Genomic DNA, 14165 nt, shown 5'->3' with positions numbered 1-14165 from the left:
CTTTGAGAACACTCGAGTGAAGTCCAGTTCTTAATCCAAAGGGTTAATATGATGTTGGTGGACCGTTTCAGCTACAACAGCTTCAACTCTTTTGGGGAGGCTTTCTGCAAGGTTTAGCAGTGTCAAATAAGCTTTGGTGACCTCTACTATTTTCACCCCAATTCAGCTAGCATTTCATCTGCTTTCAATAGTTGTGCACATGCTTGAATAAACAGTTTTCAATCTTTAAAAGACATTTAAAATTTCAGACTTCACTCACAAATTCACCTAATTCACATATCACATGCGTTCAGTGGTTTCACTTAAGCCACGGGAAGTATCTAGGCCACCTGCACTATTATTTAAATGCTTCTATAAAAAATTTGAATTGTTTCTAATATTTCCATAGTAATGAGATGCATACAAATTGTCCCTTTAAATCAGGGGTGCCCAATCCCGGTCCTCGAGAGCTACCGTCCTGCAGCTTTTAGATGCATCCTTGTTCCCACACAGCTGAATCAAATGAATGGCTTGTTATCAGGCCTTTGCCAAACATGATGGCATGCTGAAGAGGTAATCAAACCATTTGATTCAGCTGTGTTGGAGTAGGGATGCATCTAAAAGCTGCAGGATAGTAGCTCTCGAGGACCGGGATTGGGCAGCCCTGCTTTAAATAGTGCTTTGTTTAGCAGAGTTTATCAAAGGGTACACAGTCTGCTCTAGATCAGCTTTGTTTGTAATAACCACATAGATCTGTTTATTTGCCTTCTGTAGACGAGAAACTGGTAGAAGCCAACCAGCACAGAGGATGGGACAGATCAAAACCTTGTGACATTTGTTCTTCTGTAATAAGTTTTCTGAAAAAATGCACAACACCCCCGCTCTCTATCACATCTATATCCTCTTATCGCTGGTATCATCAGATGTGTCTGTTGAAAAGCCTTTTTGTTCCGTCTAGCTGCACAGGCTTTGAATCTAAAAGACCACCTGGTCATACATAGGCACACCCTGAAACCAGAGTGTGCCCTCCATTTACTTTCAGAAATGGCCAGCATGTTGCCTCATTAGTTTGCTTATTAAATCTTTTTGCTTATCTTGGTATAAAGCTTTAACATGCCAAAGCTATAACTTACAATTTCTTCTTTGAATGTCATGAACTGTGTTTGGCCCAAAGCAACAGCGTGTCAATTATTTATTTTGGGGAAAGTCAGCCGTGAAGTACAAATGATGGTCAAATTCCACAGAAAATGTTGCCTGTAACCAAACCTGACTATCAAGATTCCTGCTTGACGCTCAAGTATAACTGGGTTGCCATAGTATTTGAGCAGGGAAACTGTGAACAGAGCTGTGAACATGCTGGGCACTGATTGGTCAGTATCTTTGACTGACACGCAAGTGGGTGTACGGGAAGCAGCTGTGGCGTACTGTGGGTGGGACTGAAATACAGGGCTTGTTGGCGGAGAGGTTGTACAAAAAAAAAAAAAAAAAAAAAAAGATACACTACCTCCACTCCTTGTCACAGCTGGCCTAGTATTCTGTTACAGGTAAGAAAAATAACAATTCCTTTTAAATAATTTGTTTAAGAAATAAGTGGCTAACGCTAATCAGCTCGGACTTGGCCTCCTCCTTCATATGTTACTGTCACGAATTCCTAGATTCTCAAAAGCTATGCTGTAGACTTTAAGTTTCATTGGAGAATCTCTATTAAACCTATTAAAATGAAGTCACATTATCTGTTTGTTCCGTGATGTGGGCTGTTAATGTCTTTGCCATTTCCGTTTTTGCTCACATTAGGTACAAGCAAGCCATGGATTCTGAGTACTCTGACTCTTATGTAAGTAAACATTCCAAGAAGTACACCTCTGCCCCGTCTTCACTCTTCACTAAGATTTATTACTCTGCTCACTAAGACTCCACATTTGCAAATAGCCTTATCTGCAGTCATGTTCAGTCTGGTTATCTACATACCTTTTATTGCTGTCTATAAACAAGTGCTCTGAAGGTTGCTGCGCATTGTCACGTTTAGATTTTAAATATCAAGAAAGCCGAGTAATACAATTCAACCAATTTGTTTCATTATTGAAAATTACTTGTATTAATAGTTTGTGTTGAACCATCCCCCTCCACACACACACACACACACATGCGTGCACCTCCTCCTAGAAGTCTGACATACTTAGCATTCTTTAAATTCAAGCATGGCTGATCTGTATTGTTCTACATCTCCATACCTTCGCGGTATGCTCAGTATGAGGTTAGTTGTTACACATTTCACTTGATTCTTGCCACTCAGTTGTTTTATATATTGTATAGAGAGTGGATGCCACAATTATTGTCCCTTTTTATTAAATAGGATATGTACTGGGGGACCCTTGGAACAGTACGACCCTACTCCAATTTCTACCCTGACAGAGATGTGACGGAGATCGTGACAGCACTGGAAAACAAAGGCATTCATTGGCATATGTTGAAAATAAATTCCCACGATTTCTTTCCACCCTTTTCCTGGTAATTTATTGAATATCGTGTATCTTGCTCAGACACAGTGACGCTACTGAGAATACTAACCAATAGGAACAACGCCCAGAGGCAAGTAATTGCTCAGGTCTTTCAGGAGCTAACACATAAGGTGAGAAAATAGAAACAGTAACAACCTTTTCAAAGAGTTTCGAAATTAAAACTTTAATGGTTTTGTGGAAACCATGAAGTGTAAAGTTGTCTCCTATAATAAAATATATTAAGCAATGAAACTGAAGTTTCAGTTTGAGGTTTAGTAGTTATAAAAGTTTAGCCTTGCTCATCTGTAACTTTGAAGTGTTTGCTGATCAAATAATAAAAAAACGGTGACATTAAAGGTGTGAACACACCTTTGTTTAGCAACTTCAGAACTACTGTCACATGCCCAACTGTAGTGTCTTACAGGGAAAGAGTACACCATAGTGTGATAGTCAGGCAGGTTTTGTGTGAATCCACTTCCAATCCCAAGTGTACTCTGGGGTTTTTTTTCCCATTAGTCAGAGGTTTTTTCTAGATATTTACTGTTTCTTTACTAAAATAACTTAACAAGAATTACAAAAAGAAAACCAGGAGTGAAACTCTGAGTCAAGTCAAAATAAGAATTAATTCAGTGTTATTTTATTTATGCATGTGGTGAATTAGGATATAATAACTGCTCTGAAGAAAGCTTTATCTGGAGACCTGGAGCTTCTTTTGCTGGAACTGTTGATGCCCCCCGTGGAGTATGAAGCTTACCGTCTCCAGGAGGCCATGGCGGTGAGTGGTTGCTTTCATCTTTAGGATTTTGGAATAGATGTTATAACTGTTTTATATCAAGAAATGTGCATGGTATGTGTGTGCAGGGTTTGGGCACAGATGAAGAAACGCTTGCGGAAATTCTGAGCACAAGATCTGGAAAGCAGCTGCAAAGCATCAGTGCTGCATACAAAGAAAGTAAGTCAAAGATCTTTTATGATACTTTTTTTTTTTTTAAATGACCAAAAAGATTGTTTATTTGAAATTAGATGTTTAAATCCTAATCCTTCTTTTTCTTTTTGCTCTTCCTGTTTTAGTGTATAAGAAGGATCTGGAAAAGGAAATCGAATCGGAAACCAGTAATGACTTTGAGAAGCTTCTTAAAGCTTTGCTACATGTAAATATTTATGTCATTGGTCATCGCCTTTGATTGAATTATAACCAAAGAATTTGATCTACAATGAATGAAATCCTACGCTTAACTTTTGCCTGTGTATAACTTTCACTGGGAACACAAACAGTACAGCACACATTTGAAATTAAGTCCAGCTTTTGAAATTATAGTTCCTCTTGTTTTTTCTTTCACCCCCTCTCATAACAGAAAGGATGTGTCGCTGGTGTGGTTCAGACAGACATTGAGGTATTATTTACTTTTATGTACAAACATAACTAAAAGGCACTGGAGTAAAAAGTGCTCTTTTAATACGTTAAACCATATACATCTACTGACTACTTGATTCTGAAATAGTTGAAACAAAACTGTATATTTTTACTCCTTTAACCCTTAATGTGTTTCATCATTATTATGTCTGATCATTTAGACTCTCTCTGCATCCCTAAAAGGGAAGAAAGCTGAGGCAGGACAATGGATTGACATATTGACTTCTAGAGATGTAGAACATCTTGACAATGGTGGCTGTCCCTTTTTTTAAAAAATCATTAATCTTTCTGTGTTAAAAAGTGTTTTGATTTAGTTTTTAAATCCCAATATCTTCATCCCCCCCGACTTTGTGCATGATTAACAGTGTTGATGGGACTGGAGCTGGAGCTTGGGCAGACGGTGGATCAGATCATAGAGAAAAGGTTTTCAGGAGACTTTCGCTTGGGTCTGAAAGTTTTGGGTAAACACAGTTTGACATACTGTTTGAACATTTATTGTGCACTTCATACCATTATTAGGTGGAGACCCAACATTATCCTAATATTTGTCTTATCACAGTACAGTGCATTCAAAACCGTGATGCCTACCTTGCCACGAGACTTAAGACCATGAAGGTGAGACGATTTTGTGGTAATTTATCTATGATAGAAGTTTTGGGAGAAGATTTCAAAACTACTCAAAGAGGGATTCGGCCAGAATTCAAATACCAGAAGGCACTGATGGAAGAACTACATAATATGTAACAGTTGGCCATAAGGACATGTGGGGGTTATATCACACAGAACAAATGACATACTGTCTGATAGGTTTATCAAATGATTGAGTCCAGCTATGGATGTGGTGATGGATATATATATATGGATGGATGGATATATATATATATATATATATATATATATATATATATATATATATATATATATATATATCCATCTATTTAATTTGCATATTTACTTTAGCAGTTTAATATTTATTTTTGTGTCCAATACAAGATTTGATTATAGATATGATTGAAATTGAAATAAAACACAACTTTAAAAAATCCAGACTTTATTGAATCTTTCATATTTAGACTTTATCTAAATATGAAAATATTTGCTAGCAATTCTTTTCAACTAACTTCAGCCATACTTCTTCTTAACCTCACAATAAAATTTTTTTTGAAAAAAACACAGAAATAAAAGAAACTGAAGAACTACGAGAGGTTATTACCAACTTACCAACTTGTGTCTGGTTGTTAAATCTCTTCAGAGTTCCTATTAGCAGTAGAAATAAAAGAGAAAGGGGAAGGTATGTAGTTCCTAGGTATTGTCTGGGTCCAAATAGCTACTGACGAGGTCCTCACCTGTTGCGAGGTGTGACGATTTTTCTTTATAGATGTGCTCATAATCAGTGGGGAGTAACGAAATACATGTACCGCCGTTACATATTTAAAATACAAAATATGACTAACTGTATTCCATTACAGTTACCGTTTAAAAGGGTGGTATTGAGAATACTGTCTTTGTTGAAATAAAGTGATTACACAGAGATCTTTTCCTATTTCATATGTTAGGCTATTCCCTCACTATTTTTGGTAATTCCACGCCGGTGGAAACCCAAACAAAACACGCATTAAGAGGCTCTAATGCCCGTGTCTCAGTCTCGCGGCCCATGTCACCTCTACTTGCGGCCCACAAAATGACGTGAAGAAATATTTTTTTTAATTATTATTCAAAAACTTATTTAATATGAAGGCAATAGGCAGAGTGTTACAGGCATAGCCCTAAAGAATGTAGCCTCATGGGCAATGTAGTCCAGTTGTAAGTAAGCCATTAAGACTTGACTGTACACTATGTTCGTGTTTTTCTCCGAAGTTCTGTTGAAGCAGCCTTTGAACGCCTCTCTCTCTCTCTCTCGCTAGCAAAGTTGACCCAGACAACAAAGTAAAGCTAGTTTTCGGCTACAAGCCCGACACTGAACCCGACGTATTAGCCAGAGGTCCCTTTACTATGGTTCGAGCCGCGGACCTGTTTTATATACGAGTGGAACAGTTTTCTATACGAGATTGCTGCAAATAGTGCAGCCATACCTAACTGTTACTCATTTTAAAATTTAAAAATCTAGTTGGTTTTGGTATGGCGAGTGGCCTTCAGTAATAGTAATACATCACACAGCAATAGTACATTCATGTAGTTGTAAAAAGCATGATAATATATTAAGTAATCCAAAGTATTCTGAATACATTACACTTATTGAGTAACGGAATACGTTACAAAATACAGGGAGTGCAGAATTATTAGGCAAGTTGTATTTTTGAGGAATAATTTTATCATTGAACAACAACCATGTTCTCAATGAACCCAAAAAACATTAATATCAAAGCTGAATGTTTTTGGAAGTAGTTTTTAGTTTGCTTTTAGTTTTAGCTATTTTAGGGGGATATCTGTGTGTGCAGGTGACTATTACTGTGCATAATTATTAGGCAACTTAACAAAAAACAAATATATACCCATTTCAATTATTTATTTTTACCAGTGAAACCAATATAACATCTCCACATTCACAAATATACATTTCTGACATTCAAAAACAAAACAAAAACAAATCAGCGACCAATATAGCCACCTTTCTTTGCAAGGACACTCAAAAGCCTGCCATCCATGGATTCTGTCAGTGTTTTGATCTGTTCACCATCAACATTGCGTGCAGCAGCAACCACAGCCTCCCAGACACTGTTCAGAGAGGTGTACTGTTGTCCCTCCTTGTAAATCTCACATTTGATGATGGACCACAGGTTCTCAATGGGGTTCAGATCAGGTGAACAAGGAGGCCATGTCATTAGTTTTTCTTCTTTTATACCCTTTCTTGCCAGCCACGCTGTGGAGTACTTGGACGCGTGTGATGGAGCATTGTCCTGCATGAAAATCATGTTTTTCTTGAAGGATGCAGACTTCTTCCTGTACCACTGCTTGAAGAAGGTGTCTTCCAGAAACTGGCAGTAGGACTGGGAGTTGAGCTTGACTCCATCCTCAACCCGAAAAGGCCCCACAAGCTCATCTTTGATGATACCAGCCCAAACCAGTACTCCACCTCCACCTTGCTGGCGTCTGAGTCGGACTGGAGCTCTCTGCCCTTTACCAATCCAGCCACGGGCCCATCCATCTGGCCCATCAAGACTCACTCTCATTTCATCAGTCCATAAAACCTTAGAAAAACCAGTCTTGAGATATTTCTTGGCCCAGTCTTGACGTTTCAGCTTGTGTGTCTTGTTCAGTGGTGGTCGTCTTTCAGCCTTTCTTACCTTGGCCATGTCTCTGAGTATTGCACACCTTGTGCTTTTGGGCACTCCAGTGATGTTGCAGCTCTGAAATATGGCCAAACTGGTGGCAAGTGGCATCTTGGCAGCTGCACGCTTGACTTTTCTCAGTTCATGGGCAGTTATTTGGTGCCTTAGTTTTTCCACACGCTTCTTGCAACCCTGTTGACTATTTTGAATGAAACGCTTGATTGTTTGATGATCACGCTTCAGAAGCTTTGCAATTTTGAGACTGCTGCATCCCTCTGCAAGATATCTCACTATTTTTGACTTTTCTGAGCCTGTCAAGTCCTTCTTTTGACCCATTTTGCCAAAGGAAAGGATGTTGCCTAATAATTATGCACACCTGATATAGGGTGTTGATGTCATTAGACCACACCCCTTCTCATTACAGAGATGCACATCACCTAATATGCTTAATTGGTAGTAGGCTTTCGAGCCTATACAGCTTGGAGTAAGACAACATGCATGAAGAGGATGATGTGGACAAAATACTCATTTGCCTAATAATTCTGCACTCCCTGTACATTTTGGGGCATGTAATCTGTAATCTGTAGTGGAATACATTTTAAAAGTAACCTTCCAACACTGCTCATAATAGAAAAATCAGTTGATATGATGGTCAGTATAAGGAAAGGAAAGTTTCTATTATGAATGCCATATCCTGTGATCACTATTGAATATATTTGAACTTAATATAACCAAATATTTGCAAACGCAGTCTGCCCACAGTCATATTTGCATAAATTATTTCACCCTACTGGTACTTTTAGTACTTTACTATGCCGCACTGGCACTGGCTTGGTATATAGGAAGTCCTTGTCCACAAATGCACTTTTGTGACTCTGCAAAATGTGGCCGTCGTTCACAGATATTAAACAAGTTCAAAGATAATGTCAGAGAGTGAAAACACTGTAACTTCTGTCACCGCTAGGAAATACCCAAACCAACATGGGATCCCTAAAATCGACCGCAGCCATTTTAATATGTAGGATTTTATTTATTTATTTACTGTTTTTTTATATGTATATATTTTTTAATAATTTTGGGGCTATTTCTATTATTTTCTGTTGCTTAAGAAACTCATAATCACTGTAATTTTATAAAGTTTATTAGAAGAGGCAGAGACCATGTTTATTTGTAGTGTAGTGGTTTAATTTTGATGAGTGCACATGAAAAAACAAACTTCCTCTGTACAGATGGGTCAAAATGACAGACTATACATCTGGAGAGACTGTTGACGCACTGGTTACCAATATTCATTTCACTCTTACAGAAAGAAATAGTGCAGCGGATTATGGTGTCTCACAGTGAGGAAGATCTACTCTGTATCCGAGCTGCTTTCATTAAATTAACAGGCACTTCCCTCTACACTACACTGCAGGTTTGTCACACAGATAAAATTGTTCTAAATATAAATATTTATTATATAGTAAATATATCGATATTTCTATTTCAAATATTTGCATAAATATTTGTATTTTCTTGCTATTTCCTGTTTTTCCAACAGAACCACTTTAAAGGAGACTATCTAAAGGCACTGCTTGCTATATGTCGATCTGAAGATTAAATAAAGCCTACAAGTTTTAGCTGCATCTGCTACTCACTGATTTAGTAACTTCCTTCCCGTTGCTAGTACAAAAATAAGCTCTGTTTTATGCTAATCTTCATATTGCATTGAATCACTTACTTTAGGTATACCCATTTTAAATATTACTTATTGACTTGTACTTATAGGTGCAATCAAATGTAAGGAGAACAGGTTTTTGTTCATTTTAATTACATATATATATATATATAACATGATCAAAATATGGTGTGTGTAATAAAGCCTTTTATCACTTTCATTTGCTCTGAATTGTGTTACCTATTATATTTTTTCTTTCTTAAATCACAATCACTTTGTTTTGTTTTTTGTTGCACCGTCAGTTTAGCTCTATTCTACTGCATGGTTCTGTTCCCCTGTATATTTAAGAAATACAATGCAGAGCACATAAGATTAGGATAAGTCTACATATATTTTGTGTACAAAACAAAAAGGGGTCAGGATTTACCTTAGATGTTGTCCTTTGTTTCCGTGATTAGAGTGCATCTACAATTAATGTATGCAAGCTTCACAGACAATTAAACACAAGGCATGTAGAGCAAGAGTGGAAAAACAAGACAAAGCACAGAAGCTTTCACCTCCGATCCTCCATTTGCAGTGGTGGTAGTCACTGTTGTTGTGATGCTTTGGGTTAGAGTTGTAATGTTGTCCTGTGTGGCAGCTGTAGTGGCGTTGGCTGGGATAGTAGCTGTACTGTTGGTGTTTGGAGTGCCAGTGGTATTGGCAGTGGCAGCCTGTATAGGAAGTGTGGTAGCTGTAGTGGTGGTGGTGGCAGCCTGTTTGGTAGTTGTAGAAGTAGTGGTGGTGGCAGCCTGTGTGGTAGCTGTAGTGGTGGTGGTGGCAGCCTGTTTGGTAGTTGTAGCAGTAGTGGTGGTGGCAGCCTGCGTGGTAGCTGTAGTTGTGTTGTCCAGGGTGGCAGCTGTAGTTATGTTGTCCAGGGTGGCAGCTGTAGTTATGTTGTCCAGGGTGGCAGCTGTAGTTATGTTGTCCAGGGTGGCAGCTGTAGTTGTATTGTCCAGGGTGGCAGCTGTAGTTATGTTGTCCAGGGTGGCAGCTGTAGTTATGTTGTCCAGGGTAGCAGCTGTAGTTATGTTGTCCAGGGTAGCAGCTGTAGTTGTGCTGTCCAGGGTAGCAGCTGTAGTTATGTTGTCCAGGGTGGCAGCTGTAGTTGTATTGTCCAGGGTGGCAGCTGTAGTTATGTTGTCCAGGGTGGCAGCTGTAGTTATGTTGTCCAGGGTGGCAGCTGTAGTTATGTTGTCCAGGGTAGCAGCTGTAGTTGTGCTGTCCAGGGTAGCAGCTGTAGTTATGTTGTCCAGGGTGGCAGCTGTAGTTGTATTGTCCAGGGTGGCAGCTGTAGTTATGTTGTCCAGGGTGGCAGCTGTAGTTATGTTGTCCAGGGTGGCAGCTGTAGTTATGTTGTCCAGGGTAGCAGCTGTAGTTATGTTGTCCAGGGTGGCAGCTGTAGTTGTGTTGTCCAGGGTAGCAGCTGTAGTTATGTTGTCCAGGGTGGCAGCTGTAGTTGTGCTGTCCAGGGTAGTAGCTGTAGTTATGTTGTCCAGGGTGGCAGCTGTAGTTGTGTTGTCCAGGGTAGCAGCTTTAGTTATGTTGTCCAGGGTGGCAGCTGTAGTTGTGTTGTCCAGGGTGGCAGTCTCAGTTGTATTGCCTGGATCAGCAGTAGTGATTCTTGGAGTCTCAGAAGGAATAAAATAGAATATCATTTCAACAAATGTAATGACTAAAAGCACAACAGCAAAATTTCTGTGCCTATGCTGTCATCATAACCCATTATTTAGTCTGTTAATCGTATTCTATGGTATTTGGATGACCTAAACTCTCCTTGACCTATTATTTCTTTCCAGTAAGGAATTAATACATTAGATCAGAAATTAACGGTTTCTTTCTCCGAATGAAGTTAATCATTCCTCCAAAGTGTCTGCTACAGTTACCACAAACAGAAATTTCTTGAGTATTTACTAGTGGCAGGAAAAGATGACCAATATTAATCTATAATGATTAAACAAATGTAATTCTATTTTAAAAACTTCTTCACCTTTAGATATCCTCCTAACAATGTTTGGCAAGAACTTTTACATAAAAACTCCTCTAAATACTTTAATCCTTTTAGACATGTCAGCTCGATACACTCATGTTTGTGAAACATTTTGTATTCACACATTTTCTGCAATATTTCACCTAAATTATTGACTTTGACTTTTATTGACTTTTTATCATTATAAAACTCAATAAAACATTTTTTTTAAAAACTTTAAAAATAGGTAATTACCTGTGCCAGCAAAACCAGTGTAAAAAAACCCAGACACAATAAATCCATAATGGAAAGAACCAAGGAGGCAGAGATGCACCAGAGATGTTACAGAAATTGTTCTATTGCACAAAAATCAGAGTATAATGTACTTTTGTGCTAAGTTTCGTTGAAACTTCTCCTTGTAACCTGTTCCTGAGTTCAGGGACACTGAGCTTTTATACAATAATATCACGTTTCAGGTGGGGTAGGTGTGACGTAGTGTGTGACCTGGATGACCAGCATCCAGGAAGTTGTCAGAGTGTTACTGAATGTTTGAGAGTGCATGCATGCATGCTTGTGTTTGTTCAAGGTATTTTCTCTAGTGCAATTTTAATAGAATTTGGATTAGTTATAAGCATAAGCAATCACAAGTGCCCAGAACGGATACTTTATTCGCTGTGCTGAAAACATTAGAAGGAAAAAAGAAATCCTTCAGCATCAAAATGATCAAACAGACAAGTGTCAGAAATTTTTCAGTGTATGGAAAGTATGAGTTCTTGTTACCCCTTTCAGCTAACCTTTACCTTGAATGCTTAAATTTCACAATAACACAAACTTTTTAACACAACTATCATAAAACACATTGACTGAGCCGCTTCAGCCAATGTGTTTTACTTATGGTTTAATTTGTAACCTATATTTTACTACCTTCCCTGTACTATTGTTGCTCCTTGTTAAGCATTGTCCAGTGTTGCTCTGTTTATCGTCAGTCACTGAATCTTACTTCCTCCTGTTAGATGACCTAGAACCCCAATGAGTAACAAAAACACAAAAATACTTGCCCTTAAGCAACGTTAGTGTAGGATAAAGATAACTTTCAGTCATTTAAGAATAGTAAGGCATATGCGGTTTCTCACTTGAGACAATAACAAACCTTTGACCCTGAAAAGGGGTTTTGAAAACAACGAAAAGCTGCTTCTTAGTTTTCAGCTGCTATTACTGATGGCACTGATAGAGTTTTCATTGACTAACCAACGCGTTTGGCTTGTGGCCTTGATGGACCCTGATGAAGGCCACAAGCCAAACGCGTTGGTTAGTCAATAAAGTTGTTCCCCTTTCATTTTAAGTTTTGCTGGAGTCCCTGCGTTGTGAGTTTATCATCCTCTCCATGCACCTTGGAAGTAGGTGAAGTTGTGCCAGAAATTTGACATTTACGCTTGTAAGACTCTATCTACAAATGATTATTATTTTAAAGTCAAGATTAACACCTGTTTCACTCACTGGCTTTTTTACAGCCTTAACAGCCTAACAAATAACCATCTTTGTAATGAAGTTACTTGGGCAGAAGAGGGCAATAGAGACTACTAAGTTGCAGATTTAAATTTAACTTCAAACATATCACAACTGTATGTGCATCACAGTTCATGCTATTTCATAAGATTAGTTAAAAATGTGGCAGCACGGTGGTTAGCACTGTTGCCTCACAGCACCAAGGTCCTGATTTTAATTCCACCATCAGGCCGGGGTCTTTCCGTGTGGAGTTTGCATGTTCTCCCGGTGTTTGCATGGAACAAAGACATGCAGTTAGTGGGGAAAACCCTAACTGGAAACCCTAAACTGCCCGTAGGTGTGAATGTGAGTGCGAATGGTTTTCTGTGTCTGTTTGTTATCCCTGTGACAGACTGGCGACCTGTTCGGGGTGTACCCTGCCTCTTGCCTTAAAACAGCTGGGATAGGCTCCAGTGTTCCCGCAACCCTGAAAAGGATAAACGGAAGAGAATGGATGAATGGATAGTTAAAAAATGTGAAAAGAAATCCCAATATCAATCTATTTGAGTGTTATTCTATTATTTTACTCTTTAGTAACTTCTTTTGTTTATCAGATATCTACTGAAGTGTTTTTCGCTTTTTATTTGATTTCTTTTGTTTGCATGTTTTTTTCCTGCTTTCGTGGACCTGATATCACATTGCATTGTCATTCCACAAAAGCATTAACGCCACTTTTGTGATTTATTCGCAACATCCTTCCCAATACAGCTGTCGACTCGTCAAGATATAATTTATTTTTCAGAAAAACAGAGTTAAAGGATAATGCACCTTCAAAATATGTAATCACTTAGCTGTTGCTGAGACTACTCCTAAAACATTTAAGAAGCTTGAACCTTTCTCTGTATTTTTTGGGGGGGCTTTATCTTACAGTAAAAAAGCACCTTTGTTGTGGTTGGTTGTGTTTTGGTTCTATATAAGTATTTTAGTTTGCTTCCACGTAAATGTCCAATCGTGACCACACTGTTGTGCAAGTAGAGCTTGTATTGAATGTAAGCAACGTGAACCTCTGCAACTTTTCTTCAAGTCTTTTTTTTGCATCATACATACAGCATCCTGTCTGACTACTTTTTTTAGGTCAACCGTGCCAAAAATTGACGGCGTCTTCATTAATCCCATGCAAACGTACACCTATCTGGAACAACCCTGACATATTACAAAACAATAATATGATAAACTTTCCAGATTGGAGTTGTAAAGGAATCAAATACTTGGAACATATATTAGAAAGAACAGAATTTATTCCATTTGACAGACTAGTTACACAATATGGGATCAACAAGAAAAGATTTTTAGAATATCAACAAATTAAATCCATAGTAAAAAAGAAATTTAAACCGGGTCAAGTTGAACTACAAACACCATCAAGAGTGGTACAATTTCTTACTCTTAAAACCCCTGGGGGTGCTCCGTCTCGGGGCTAGGGTCCTGGTTGGCCACCTGGGGGGCTCTTCAACTGGTGGGGGAGGCTGTTACATCTTGCAGGAGGTCTCCCCCGAGTCATTCTAACTACCAGAAATCTCGAAGCACAGGCCGAGGGGGCGGTGTGGCAGCAATTTTTCACACCAGCCTATTAATTAACGAAAGACCAAGTGACGCTGAAAAACTAGTTCATGCACTTATTACTTCCAGGCTGGACTACTGTAATTCATTATTATCAGGATGTCCAAAAAAACTTGCTGAAAAGCCTTCAGCTAATCCAAAATGCTGCAGCAAGAGTCCTGACAGGGACTAGAAAGAGAGAGCAGATTTCTCCTGTTTTGGCTTCCCTTCATCGGCTTCCTGTTAAATCCAGAAT

At 38.6% G+C, this 14165-nt stretch overlaps 2 protein-coding genes across 3 annotated transcripts; one reads left to right on the top strand and one right to left on the bottom strand.

The window, feature by feature from the left end:
• The first annotated feature begins 1122 nt into the window (after positions 1-1122).
• On the top strand, positions 1123-9037 carry anxa14 (annexin A14). Of its 2 annotated transcripts, XM_082522388.1 has the most exons (13): positions 1124-1523; positions 1774-1813; positions 2333-2429; positions 2520-2608; positions 3139-3252; positions 3339-3429; positions 3549-3628; positions 3833-3871; positions 4053-4143; positions 4257-4352; positions 4451-4506; positions 8467-8574; positions 8701-9037. In XM_082522388.1, the coding sequence occupies exons 2-13, from the start codon at positions 1787-1789 to the stop codon at positions 8758-8760; spliced, it is 948 nt and encodes a 315-aa protein (XP_082378514.1). In that variant the 5' UTR covers positions 1124-1523; positions 1774-1786; the 3' UTR covers positions 8761-9037. The 2 variants fall into 2 exon arrangements, with proteins under 2 accessions (XP_082378513.1, XP_082378514.1); XM_082522387.1 differs by having other exon boundaries at positions 1123-1523; positions 8467-8760.
• Positions 9038-9128: 91 nt separating this feature from the next.
• Positions 9129-11253, bottom strand: LOC309699381 (uncharacterized protein). Its single transcript, XM_082522386.1, has 2 exons — positions 11081-11253; positions 9129-10487 (listed from the first exon to the last, which is right to left on the bottom strand). The coding sequence occupies exons 1-2, from the start codon at positions 11126-11128 to the stop codon at positions 9315-9317; spliced, it is 1221 nt and encodes a 406-aa protein (XP_082378512.1). The 5' UTR covers positions 11129-11253; the 3' UTR covers positions 9129-9314.
• Positions 11254-14165: the final 2912 nt, after the last annotated feature.

Source organism: Aulonocara stuartgranti (assembly GCF_965226115.1).
Source record: "Aulonocara stuartgranti genome assembly, chromosome: 22".
Classification (NCBI taxonomy): Eukaryota; Metazoa; Chordata; class Actinopteri; order Cichliformes; family Cichlidae; genus Aulonocara; species Aulonocara stuartgranti.
Note: the sequence above shows the minus strand (reverse complement) of the source record. Positions and strands in the feature narration are given on the sequence as shown.

Coding starts and splice junctions, on each gene's coding strand:
- anxa14 (XM_082522387.1), top strand. CDS start 1,787: ATGGATTCTGAGTACTCTGACTCTTAT. Junction 2,430..2,519: donor GACAGCACTGGAAAACAAAG/GCATTCATTGGC, acceptor TATCTTGCTCAG/ACACAGTGACGCTACTGAGA. Junction 4,507..8,466: donor CGAGACTTAAGACCATGAAG/GTGAGACGATTT, acceptor TCACTCTTACAG/AAAGAAATAGTGCAGCGGAT.
- LOC309699381 (XM_082522386.1), bottom strand. CDS start 11,128: ATGGATTTATTGTGTCTGGGTTTTTTTACACTGGTTTTGCTGGCACAG. Junction 10,488..11,080: donor CACTGGTTTTGCTGGCACAG/GTAATTACCTAT, acceptor ATTCCTTCTGAG/ACTCCAAGAATCACTACTGC.